General features: G+C 41.5%; 1 protein-coding gene across 2 annotated transcripts in view; it reads left to right on the top strand.

Annotated features, from left to right (window-relative positions):
- Positions 1 to 12,540, top strand: part of sh3pxd2b (SH3 and PX domains 2B) — a 235,711-nt gene that overhangs the window by 61,284 nt on the left and 161,887 nt on the right. For both annotated transcript variants that reach the window (XM_033029589.1, XM_033029588.1), the window contains exon 3: positions 1,422 to 1,497. In XM_033029589.1, coding sequence (XP_032885480.1) covers positions 1,422 to 1,497 — 76 coding nt within the window. The remainder of the gene's footprint in view (positions 1 to 1,421; positions 1,498 to 12,540) is intronic.

Here is a 12,540-nt window from a genome sequence, read left to right as displayed (position 1 = left end):
CATAACCAGCCTTTCCACTTTTATGAGAATTGGCCAGTTCTGATAAAGTCATTAACCTATATTGCCATTAACCAGTAATTGTTCTCAACAAACCCTGGCTCTGTTTTATTTTGCCTCACGTAATTCTGGTGCTTTCTTTTCTTTCTCTCTTTCTTATTCCCTTTGCACACTTCCTTCAGACAGTTCAGTTGCAATTTATGATCCTCTTGAGCATTCAGTCTCTTAGTCTCAAGCTCATCACAGACATTCTCTTTGTTCGTTTCATTTCTCTTCCTTCCTATAATTTAAAGTGTGTTTTGCTTGCTAAGTTTTCTTGTTCTGAGTGGTAATTATTTCTTCCAATATATCTGCTGCCTGATGTGTTGAGTATGTATAGCGCTTTTTTGTCCAGATATTTCAGCATCTGCAGTGTTTTGCTTTATATGTGTTAGTTTTCTTTTCCTTTTGCTTTCAGTTCTCTGTTTTCATTCATCTCAAATATAATCAATAAACCTTTGTCAATGTAGCCACCACCTCTGTCACTTATGTAATCTGTTCTCTCAAATCCCCTGTGTAGGAAGGAACTGCAGATGCTGGTTTAAACCGAAGATAGACACAAAAGGTTGGAGTAACTCAGCGGGTCAGACAGCATGTCTGGAGAAAAGGGATAGGTGACGTTTTGGGTCGAGACCCTTCTACAGACTTAGACTCTGAGGAAGGGTCTTGATCCGAAACGTCACCTATTCCTTTTCTCCAGAGATGCCGTCTGGTCCGCTGAGTTACTCAAGCGTTTTGTGTCTCTCTCTCTTATCTCCTCCCGAGTACAAGCTTTCTTTTTGTTTTTTACACTTCCCACCTACCTCTTGCAAGAAAGATTTTAAGAAGCAAATACTTGTGCATGGTTTTAATACCTACTTTTTTTTTTTTTTACCCGTTTCCACCACGTTTGGAATAAATATTCTGTCAGTGTTCTCCTTTGTGATCTTTGAGATTATTATAATTTTGAGTGAAATATTGCTTCAATAACTTTGCCTAAAGTTGAGCTGAACAAACACTAAGGTTAAAACAAAAATCCTAAAATGTCTCTCTTATGTGTTGTCAAATATAGGATGTCTTGATTATAAAAGAAGATCAATAAATAATCAGTTTACATTGAAACAATTCTGTACCTGGTTCATGGTTGAATGATGAATTGATGTGGTATTAGTGTGAAAAATATTTCTGCTGTAGGCAGTAAGGGAAATATATTAATAATGAGATCTATTGAAAGGTCTTGTTTGAACAGCAAATGAGTTGAACAGCATATCTGGTCAAAATGCATTTCACACTAAGTAATGCTTTATTCACATAAAGCTTCCTGTCTAAATTTATTTTTAAGTAAATAGATTTACCATTTTCTTTTTGCATGTACTTTTTCTCATTCTGCATATTGTGTTGTGCAGATGCAGCTGTTGGATACATTCCCAGTGGAGGGAGGCCAGAAGGATCCCAAGCAGCGTTATATTCCTTTCCTGCCAGGTAAAGTAACACTGCTGTCTATTTTCTCCCCCCTATCATCTTTCTCCCATAAGTTCTGTTCTTTAGGCCCTAAAGGTAGTACTGCCAGATGTCTATCTGCAATAGTCAGAATATAATACACAGGTGCACAATGGATTTTGGTTGTAAAATGTTACAATTATCTTTAAGGCATCAGTACTATGATTGCATGTCTGAAAACAAGACTTTGCTCTTTCAGATAATGCTTCTGGGGTTAAATGTACTGGGTGTGTGATCCACATAAAACAGCAATATTGCAGATTGGAAAAGCACAATTTTAGCTCTGCTTGATGTATTGCATTGGGAGTGGAAGAGATGTTTTTAGACATTGTTCCCATTCAAAATCCAGTGATTACAGTTGCGTATGACTGGATGTGCTCATAAATAGTTTAATTAATGTGCTCATAAATACCTTGTATATCCTGGATACATAGAGTACTTGCAATGTTTGTGCATACACAGATGAGTCGTCACTAATACAAGCCAGGGGGCGAAAGATGATACATGTGTTTCAGAAGCAAATTGTGATAAATACTAAATTATGCATTCATATAAAAAAGTGTTAGACTTTAAGCAGCATAAAGAGGCACCTCAGGCAAATCTGATCAGCATTTCCCATTGCTGGAATAGGTTAGCTTGAAGCTGGAAAAAAAGCTTTTGTTTTCATTTGGTTAACAGTATATAGGGCGGCATGGTGGTGCAGCGGTAGAGTTGCTGCCTTAGAGCATCAGAGACTCTGGTTCAATCCTGAATACGGGTGCTGTCTGTAAAGAGTTTGTACATTCCTTCAGTGATCACGTGGGTTTTCTCCGAGTGCTCCAGTTTACTCCCACGGTCCAAAGACGTACAGGTTTGTAGGTCTGAAGAAGGGTTTCGGCCCGAAACGTCGCCTATTTCCTTCGCTCCATAGATGCTGCTGCACCCGCTGAGTTTCCCCAGCAATTTTGTGTACCTTCGATATTCCAGCATCTGCAGTTCCCTTTTGAACAGGTTTGTAGTTTAATTGGCTTTTGTAAAATTGTAAATTGTTCCTAGTGTGTAGGGTAGTGCTAGTCTATGGGGATCGCTGGTTGGCATGGACTAGGTGGGCCGAAGGGCCAGTTTCAGCGCTGTATCTCTAAACTAAACAGTATAGCCTGTGGGTGGGAACATGGTGACAAAGTCAATTCAGCAAAGTTTGGTGACCAGGTGGGGGTTTTATTATATAATAAGGATTGATTTATAATCCAGCACACAATAACTTACCTAAATCGGTTGATTGTTGAGTTCAGTAAAAATATCATCATTATTAGTGATATAAACACCATCTTGGTAAGCAGTTTCTTTCAGATTCAACTGATTAAAAAAAAAAATAATCTAAGATGCCATAAAATATAATTGTGGTTGGTAAGTGGACAAAGCAACAGTCCTGTAGTTGAAGGACCAGTGAGCACCGAAGTCTGCTATAATATTGGACAAAATGTATAAAGAGGAACTCTAGCTATTTGATTATATGACCGTTGATATCTGAGCAGCGGTTGACATCATGTGTGATGTGATGGGACTGGAACTGATTAGAACCAGGGAAAAGACACGGTAATATTTTTTATTTAAAAGTTCAGCTTTCAAACTCCTATTTCCAGCAACTTAATACTTTATTCTTTTCCAATTTCAGCTCTCTGCCAACTTGATTTATTATTTTAGAATTGTAATCTCAGTTTTCTCAGTCTGCAGTTCGTCTTGCTTTCTTTGCCCATCAGAATGAGGGGATGGTTGATATTTTGCAGTTCCATTAGCACCATTGCTCAGCAGACTGAATGCATGAGCTTTGTTAGACCTTCAGTTCCAGCCAAATATCCGACCCTAAGATTTGTTCTGACCTTAGTTTGAAAGGGCACCTCGCTGAAAGAAGCAGCATAGTCACAGATTCTTGCTGCTGAGAGCTGCACTTTTTCATTTGAATATTGTAAATTTTCCAGTTAAAGTAACAATGCTTTATATAGAGAATAGCTTACAGTACCAGCAAGTATAAAGCTTAATACTGTTTTTCATTGTCCTTTTAGTTATCTGATTGGTTGTCATGTACAAAATTCCAACTGTGTACAAATGTTTGACAATTGATTTTGCAGTGTCTGGAGTTGTTATTCCCTTGTGCTTATTGTGTCTGGATCTCAGCATCATATTTCCCATTTTCTGACAAAAGTGAAGTATAATTGAAAGTAGCATTTAAATTGGCAAATATAGCCTCCGATAGTTGTGTATTCTTTGTATCAGTTATCGCATCATGTTTTGCGAGCATTGGTATTAATATTTACTGAGTTTATCCATATTATTAAAGAAGCTGCAAAATGTATACAGGGAAGATCAAGAGTGTTTTATTGTCATATGTACCGGAATGGAACAATGAAATTCTTACTTGCAGCAGTAGTACAACAGGTTTGTAAACACAGTTCTTAACAGATAATATAACGAACGAACAGAAGGAAATACAGTTCAATAAATTAAAAAAAAAACCAATATAGCGCTAAAACAAGACAACGCCTAAAGTCCCTAGTGAAACTGAGTCAGTTTGCAGTTCGATGCTGTTGGTATTTATAGTGTTCCATAGCGTGATGATTGGTTGTATGAATATGCACATTAAGATGGTGCTATAAATTGTAACTACACTGCTTCTTTGCAAACATGCCATTCCAGAAACTTCAATGCAGCTACAAGAAACACAAACAGCAGCTGAGTTTGATCTCATGACAATGTAGTTTCCATTGAGAATTGGGTAGACAGTGTGTGGGGTTGTTCTTGAGTAACACAGGAACACAGTGGCTAATTCCATTGATAATGGGTGTGGGCCTGAATTGGAATGATGGGTTGGAGATGGGAGAAGATGCTGCAGCCAGGCCTCTCCAAGTGATGACCATGTAACATGGAAGCAATGCTGACCACTAGGGACGGCATCCATGTAATTGACTCATACTCCCACTAATGAAAAGGTCCTTTATCTTTGCATGCCTCATTGTCATCTTCCCCTAGCTAACAATAATCTATTCTACATTTTCCTTGAGCTTCGTCCCCTTTGATCTCTCGTTTCACACCTTACCCTTCCATAATCTCTGTCTCCCGCTCCCTTGACTCTGTCTAGGCTCTCTCCCCGAAACACCACCCATTCCTTCTATCCAGGGATACTACCTGTCCTGCTGAGTTGCTCCAGCATTTTGTGACATCACAAATTTTCTGCCTTTTTCCTAACTTTCACCACTCCTTTCACTTATTATTCCTGAGCATGCTGTCCTACACAGTTAAAAGGTGCCGAGCTCGTAAGAAGTTCCATTAGTGTTTCCAATTCATTCATGGCCTATGCTCTATTCTATTATCCTATTCAACATTAGCTGTAATACTCGCTCATTTATTTGCTTTTCATTTCACAAACATTCCCAAAATTGCTCTGCCATTGATGACCCTATGCTGTGGAATTCCCTTTACTATCTCTGTGCCTCCATATTGTGGAAGTTCCATAAAACCTAATATTTTTACGTAGGTTTTAGTTAAATGTCCAAATATGTGTGATAAGTCTTGCTTGTTAATTGTGCCATGGGGCACTCTGTGCTAGATAGGTCTCAATCTATTGTTGATTACCATTGGTTACAGGTAGTACATTGGGTTAATAAAGCTGTGTTACTAGATTTAATCGAGACAGAAGAAACTGCAGATGCTGGAGGAACTCAGTGGGGCAGGCAGTATCTGTGGGAGGGATGGATTCATATGTTGTGGTCCCTTTTTTTAGTCTGATAGAGGTGATGGTGAGAGGTGGGGTCAAGTAAAGCTTTTTTTTTTAAAACAACATTGTTTTAAAGCTAAAGACTGAACCTTTCTCAATAAAAGGCTCTTAATAGTTTGAGGAAGATAACAGGAAGGATGATTTTCTGCTATTCCTTTGTTACTGTCTTACATTGTTATCTCAGTGTTTAAAAACAAAGCATTATGTTATCCTTTGGATGAACTATCAGATAATGAGTTATCTACAAGAGGGTCCTGGTATGTTTTCCCCTGCTGTTTGCACAATTTATCCCATATAGTTTAAGGAAGGATTGTAAATTCCTTCCATCTCACCACGTACTCTGGTTCTTGTCTGTAACTGAGCCACACACACGCACACACATACAAAAAACAAAATTTAAGCATTTTATCCTGTCTGTGGAGTCTGCTGGTCGAATAAGATATGTCCTGTCAGATCAATGCAAGACTAGCTTGAGTCTGTACGTTACATTTCTCAATTCTTGCAGCATCATTTGTGGTCAAAAACCAAGCAGGAACTGACATGTCTTTTTCAATCATGTCACTGTTCCCCATTGAAATGTGATAAATTGGTAAATGAGGAATATTGCACAAGCCATGGCAAAAACACGATTTTTTTTCCAGAAATGCTGATCTCTTCCTAGTGATGTTATACAGTTTAGAAGCAAGGAACTGGTTCACAAAAAAGAACACAAAGTGCTGGAGTATCACTCAAAGTGCTGGCTCTTTATAACCAGGTTACATTTCCAGGCGTATCCTCCAATTGTGGCGACCCAAGCTGACATTCCTTGTGCCACGTGATTATTGGTGGCATTAGAGCTCAATCTGCTCCTTGTCAGATAAAGATGTGAGTGTACTTTCCATCAGATGCCATTGGAACTTGATTAGGATCAGCAATACTACTCACAATTTCTTTCTCTGCCTACCTCCCCCCTTAACCCAAGTGTTCTGAAGTTTAACTGCATCTCACCAGTTTTTGTGACCTGGCACTTCAGTGTTATGTTAAAGAAGAATGCTTTTAGAAGACTCAATGTAGCGCAACTTTTGCTTATTTGATCTTCCTCTTTTTCAGATTTATTTGATTTTAGGAAGGGGCTGATTGGTTAGACTCTTGAGTGCCTTCTACCATTCAATGAGACATCAGCTAATCAATCCCTTCAGTCCAGCTTGTTCCCTCTATTTACTTTGTTTGGTATTTGCTTTTGCCAGACTTGGAGTTAAAAAGTTAACAAGTAATTTAGTATCCGTTGACATTTGTGGGCAAGAGTTCTAAATTTCTAACGTCCTCCCCATATTGAAATATTTCCTAGCTTCACTGATTCCTAAGAGGAATAGTCTTTTTACCCCTATAATTAGTTCGCTGCAGTACCATTTTAAGAACCTGAATTCCAGGGAATGCAATCATAGTCTATGGATGTGATGAGCTACAATGCTGAGAACTATATTCTGCACTCTATATCTTCCCCTTTGCTCTACCTATTGTATTTGAGTTTGGCTTGTTTATATTTATGGATAGTGTTACCTGATCTAATTGTCATTTCCCTGCACCGTGGTACACAGTGACAATAATAAACCTAAACCTAGTTTGTATAATTTCTTCTTTTACACATGGAGTTCAGTAGTCATTCTAGTAAATTCTCCATGCCCAAGATATCTTTCCTGAGGTGAAGTAGGGTCTATGCAAAGTTTTGTGTTGTTAAAGCAGTACTTGTATTCCCCAGAATTCCCTTGAAGATAAAGACCAATATTTTATTTGCCTATGTGATTACCTTTTGTATTTATCTATGGAGTTTTATTGATCTATATTGTAAGATCCCTCTTTTCTTTAACTTTAATTGTTTTTAAGTTTTCACTATGTATTAAGTCCTCTTTCTTGAGATCTAATGAAGGATATCCTTATTCTTGTTGATAATGAAATCAACAGTTACTTAATTTACTTAATTTGTTGAAGGTAGACAAAAATGCTGGAGAAACTCAGCGGGTGAGGCAGCACCTAATTTGTTGATGCCAGTTTGCAAATTAATGCCTCTATTTGAACTGGTTACTGTGTCTTCTCCTTTATCATTGACAAAGTTGGCGATCTGACTTCACCTAAATCATTTATAAACGTAATGAGTAATTGCATTTGTTACACAGATTCTTGTGGGATAAGGGATGTTAGATCTTCCCTGTTTGCGTATATATCTGTTATCTATACCCTTTCAATCCTGTTGCTTGACTTATTTCCTAGTGGGTTCAATCATTTTGTTTCTTCACCAGATTCCATTTAAACTATTAGGCTATTCTGAGGAATGTTATCAAATGCCTTCTCAGGTCCATATTGACGATGCTCTACACAATAAAATCAGCAATTTATCCTGGACCAGCCACATTAAAGCTGTGGCCAAGTAACAGGGCTCTCACATAGAAACATAGAAAATAGCTGCAGGAGTAGGCCATTCGGCCCTTCGAGCCTGCGCCGCCATTCAATATGATCATGGCTGATCATCCAACTCAGTATCCCGTACCTGCCTTCTCTCCATACTCCCTGATCCCTTTAGCCACAAGGGCCACATCTAACTCCCTCTTAAATATAGCCAATGAACTGGCCTCAACTACCTTCTGTGGCAGAAAGTTCCAGAGATTCACCACTCTCTGTGTGAAAAATGTTTTTCTCATCTCGGTCCTAAAGGATTTCCCCTCTATCCTTAAGCTGTGACCCCTTGTCCTGGACTTCCCCAACATCGGGAACAATCTTCCTGCATCTAGCCTGTCCAACCCCTTAAGAATTTTGTAAGTTTCTATAAGATCCCCCCTCAATCTCCTAAATTCTAGCGAGTACAAGCCGAGTCTATCCAGTCTTTCTTCATATGAAAGTCCTGACATCCCAGGAATCAGTCTGGTGAACCTTCTCTGCACTCCCTCTATGGCAATAATGTCCTTCCTCAGATTTGGAGACCAAAACTGTACGCAATACTCCAGGTGTGGTCTCACCAAGACCCTGTACAACTGCAGTTGAACCTCCCTGCTCCTATACTCAAATCCTTTTGCTATGAATGCTAACATACCATTCGCTTTCTTCACTGCCTGCTGCACCTGCATGCCTACTTTCAATGACTGGTGTACCATGACACCCAGGTCTCGTTGCATCTCCCCTTTTCCTAATCGGCCACCATTTAGATAAAAGTCTGCTTTCCTGTTTTTGCCACCAAAGTGGATAACCTCACATTTATCCAAATTATACTGCATCTGCCATGCATTTGCCCACTCACCCAGCCTATCCAAGTCACCCTGCAGCCTCCTAGCATCCTCCTCACAGCTAACACTGCCCCCCAGCTTAGTGTCATCCGCAAACTTGGAGATGTTGCATTCAATTCCCTAGTCCAAATCATTAATATATATTGTAAATAGCTGGGGTCCCAGCACTGAGCCTTGCGGTACCCCACTAGTCACTGCCTGCCATTCTGAAAAGGACCCGTTTACTCCTACTCTTTGCTTCCTGTTTGCCAGGCAGTTCTCTATCCACATCAATACTGAACCCCCAATACCGTGTGCTTTAAGTTTGTATACTAATCTCTTATGTGGGACCTTGTCGAAAGCCTTCTGAAAGTCCAGATGTAACACATCCACTGGTTCTCCCCTATCCACTCTACTAGTTACATCCTCGAAAAATTCTATAAGATTCGTCAGACATGATTTACCTTTCGTAAATCCATGCTGACTTTGTCCAATGATTTCACCACTTTTCAAATGTGCTGCTATCCCATCCTTAATAACTGACTCTAGCAGTTTCCCCACTACCGATGTTAGACTAACCGGTCTGTAATTCCCCATTTTCTCTCTCCCTCCCTTTTTAAAAAGTGGGGTTACATTAGCTACCCTCCAATCCTCAGGAACTACTCCAGAATCTAAAGAGTTTTGAAAAATTATCACTAATGCATCCACTATTTCTGGAGCTACTTCCTTAAGTACTCTGGAATGCAGCCTATCTGGCCCTGGGGATTTATCGGCCTTTATTCCATTCAATTTACCTAACACCACCTCCCGGCTAACCTGGATTTCACTCAGTTCCTCCATCTGTTTTGCCCCCCGGTCCCCTGCTATTTCCGGCAGATTATTTATGTCTTCCTTAGTGAAGACAGAACCAAAGTAGTTATTCAATTGGTCAGCCATGTCGTTGTTCCCCATGATCAATTCACCTGTTTCAGACTGCAAGGGACCTACATTTGCTTTAACTAATCTCTTTCTCTTCACATATCTATAAAAAACCTTTGCAGTCAGTTTTAATGTTCCCTGCCAGTTTTCTTTCATAATCTATTTTCCCTTTCCTAATTAAGCCCTTTGTCCTCCTCTGCTGGTCTCTGAATTTCTCCCAGTCCTCTGGTCGGCTGCTTTTTCTGGCTAATTTGTAAGCTTCATCTTTTGCTTTGATACTATCCCTGATTTCCCTTGTTATCCACGGATGCACTACCTTCCCTGATTTATTCTTTTGCCAAACTGGGATGAACAATTTTTGTAGTTCATCCATGCAGTCTTTAAATGCCTTCCATTGCATATCCACCGTCAACCCTTTAAGAATTAATCGCCAGTCAATCTTGGCCAATTCATGTCTCATTCCCTCAAAGTTACCTTTCTGTATGTTCAGAACCATTGTTTCTGAATTAATCATGTCACTCTCCATCCTAATGAAGAACTCAACCATATTATGGTCACTCTTGCCCAAGGGGCCACGCACAACAAGACTGCTAACTAACCCTTCCTCATTACTCAATACCCAGTCTAGAATAGCCTGCTCTCTCGTTGGTTCCTCTACATGTTGGTTTAGAAAACTATCCTGCATACATTCCAAGAAATCCTCTTCCTCATCACCCCTGCCAATTTGATTCACCCAATCTATATGTAGATTGAAGTCACCCATTATAACTGTTTTACCTTTGTTGCACGCATTTCTAATTTCTTGTTTGATGCCATCCCCAACTTCACTACTACTGTTATGTGGCCTGTACACAACACCCACTAGTGCTGTTCCTTGTTCAATCCTTGTTCAATACGTACCAGGGCCCCATCCCCGACCTCTACCTCCGTTACATCGACGACTGCTTTGGGGCCACCTCCTGCACCCACACACAACTGACTGACTTCATCCACTTCACCACCAACTTCCATCTGGCACTCAAATACACCTGGACTATTTCCGACACTTCCCTACCATTCCTTGACCTCACTATCTCCATCGCAGGTGATAGACTCCAGACCGACATCCACTACAAACCCACTGACTCCCATGGCTAAACTGGACTACACTTCTTCCCACCCTGCCTCCTGTAAGAACTCCATCCCCTACTCCCAATTCCTCCGCCTACGCCGCATCTGCTCCCAGGATGAGGCGTTCCACACCAGGACATCTGAAATGTCCTCATTCTTCAGGGAACGGGGATTCCCTCCTCCACCATAGCTGAGGCTCGCACCAGGGTCTCTTCCATACCCCGCAACACTGCTCTCTCTCCCCATCCCCGCACTCGCAACAAGGGCAGAGTCCCCCTAGTCCTCACCTTTCACCCCACCAGCCGTCACATACAGCAAATAATCCTACGTCATTTTCGCCACCACCAGCGTGACCCCACCACTCGCCACATCTTCTCATCTCCCCCAATGTCTGCCTTCCACAAAGACCGCTCCCTCCATAACTCCCTTGTCAATTCTTCCCTTCCCCCCCTCCCCGGGCACTTTCCGTTGCAACTGCAAGAAATGCAACACCTGTCCCTTTACCTCCCCCCTCGACTCCATTCAAGGACCCAAGCATTCGTTCCAGGTGCGACAGAGGTTCACCTGTATCTCCTCCAACCTCATATACTGCATCTGATGCTCTAGATGTCAGCTGATCTACATCGGTGAGACTAAGCGGAGGTTGGGAGATCGTTTCGCCGAACACCTCCGCTCGGTCCGCAAGAACCTACCTGACCTCCCGGTGGCTCAGCACTTCAACTCCCCCTCCCATTCCCAATCCGACCTCTCTGTCCTGGGTCTCCTCCATTGCCAGAGTGAGCAACACCGGAAATTGGAGGAACAGCACCTCATATTCCGCTTGGGGAGCCTGCATCCGGCGGGCATCAACATTGAATTCTCCCAATTTTGTTAGCCCTTGCTGTCTCCTCCCCTTCCTTAGCCCTCGAGCTGTCTCCTCCCATCCCCCCCCCCCCCCCCACCCCTCGTGCTCCTCCTCCTCCCTTTTCCTTCCTTCTCCCCGCCAGCCCCTATCAGTCAGAAGAAGGGTTTTGGCCCGAAACTTTACCTATTTCCTTCGCTCCATAGATGCTGCTGCACCCGCTGAGTTTCTCCAGCATTTTTTTGTGTACCTTCGATTTTCCAGCATCTGCAGTTCCTTCTTGAACACCCACTAGTGTTTTCTGCCCCTTAGTGTTTCGCAGCTCTACCCATATCGATTCCACATCCTCCAAGCTAATGTCCTTCCTTTCCATTGCGTTAATCTCCTCTCTAACCAGCAACGCTACCCCATCTCCTTTTCCTTTCTGTCTATCCCTTCTGAATATTGAATACCCTGGATGTTCAACTCCCAGCCTTGGTCACCCTGGAGCCATGTCTCCGTGATCCCAACTATATCATAATCATTAATAGCTATCTGCACATTCAACTCATCTACCCTATTACGAATGCTCCTTGCTTTTTTTCTCAGCAGCTTTTTAGGTTGCCAAATGACAGTTTAGGTGGTCATTTAAGACGCCTTGCCTGACGCGTGCAATAATCTGCTTGGACGAAGTGCGTAGTTACCAGTCGGAATTATGCTCAATGAAGCATTCACATATTATTTCTGCTTCAAATAAAGTCACAAACTAAACGTATTCACCAATCAAGACATGCCTTATACAACAATGACATGCAGCAAAATTATAATACACTATGTACAAAATCTCAACTCTTATTACACGTTGCAATGAATGCAATTTCTATTCTTTCTTTCCACTTCCAAACAAATGTGGTTGGATTAATCAGCGTATAATCAACCTCGGTGAGACCAAGCGCAGGCTTGGCGATCGCTTTGCACAACGCCTCCACTCAGTCCGCAATAACCAACCTCATCTCCTGGTTGCTCAGCACTTCAACTCACTTGTCGCTTTACCTCCCCCCTTGACTCCATTCAAGACCTTAAGCAGTCTTTCCAGATGCGGCAGAGGTTCACCTGCACCTCCTCCAACCTCATCTATTGCATCTGCTGCTCTACATCGGTGAGACCAAGCATAGGCTTGGCGAACGCTTCGC

This window comes from Amblyraja radiata, chromosome 11, assembly GCF_010909765.2.
Source record: "Amblyraja radiata isolate CabotCenter1 chromosome 11, sAmbRad1.1.pri, whole genome shotgun sequence".
Classification (NCBI taxonomy): domain Eukaryota; kingdom Metazoa; phylum Chordata; class Chondrichthyes; order Rajiformes; family Rajidae; genus Amblyraja; species Amblyraja radiata.
Note: the sequence above shows the minus strand (reverse complement) of the source record. Positions and strands in the feature narration are given on the sequence as shown.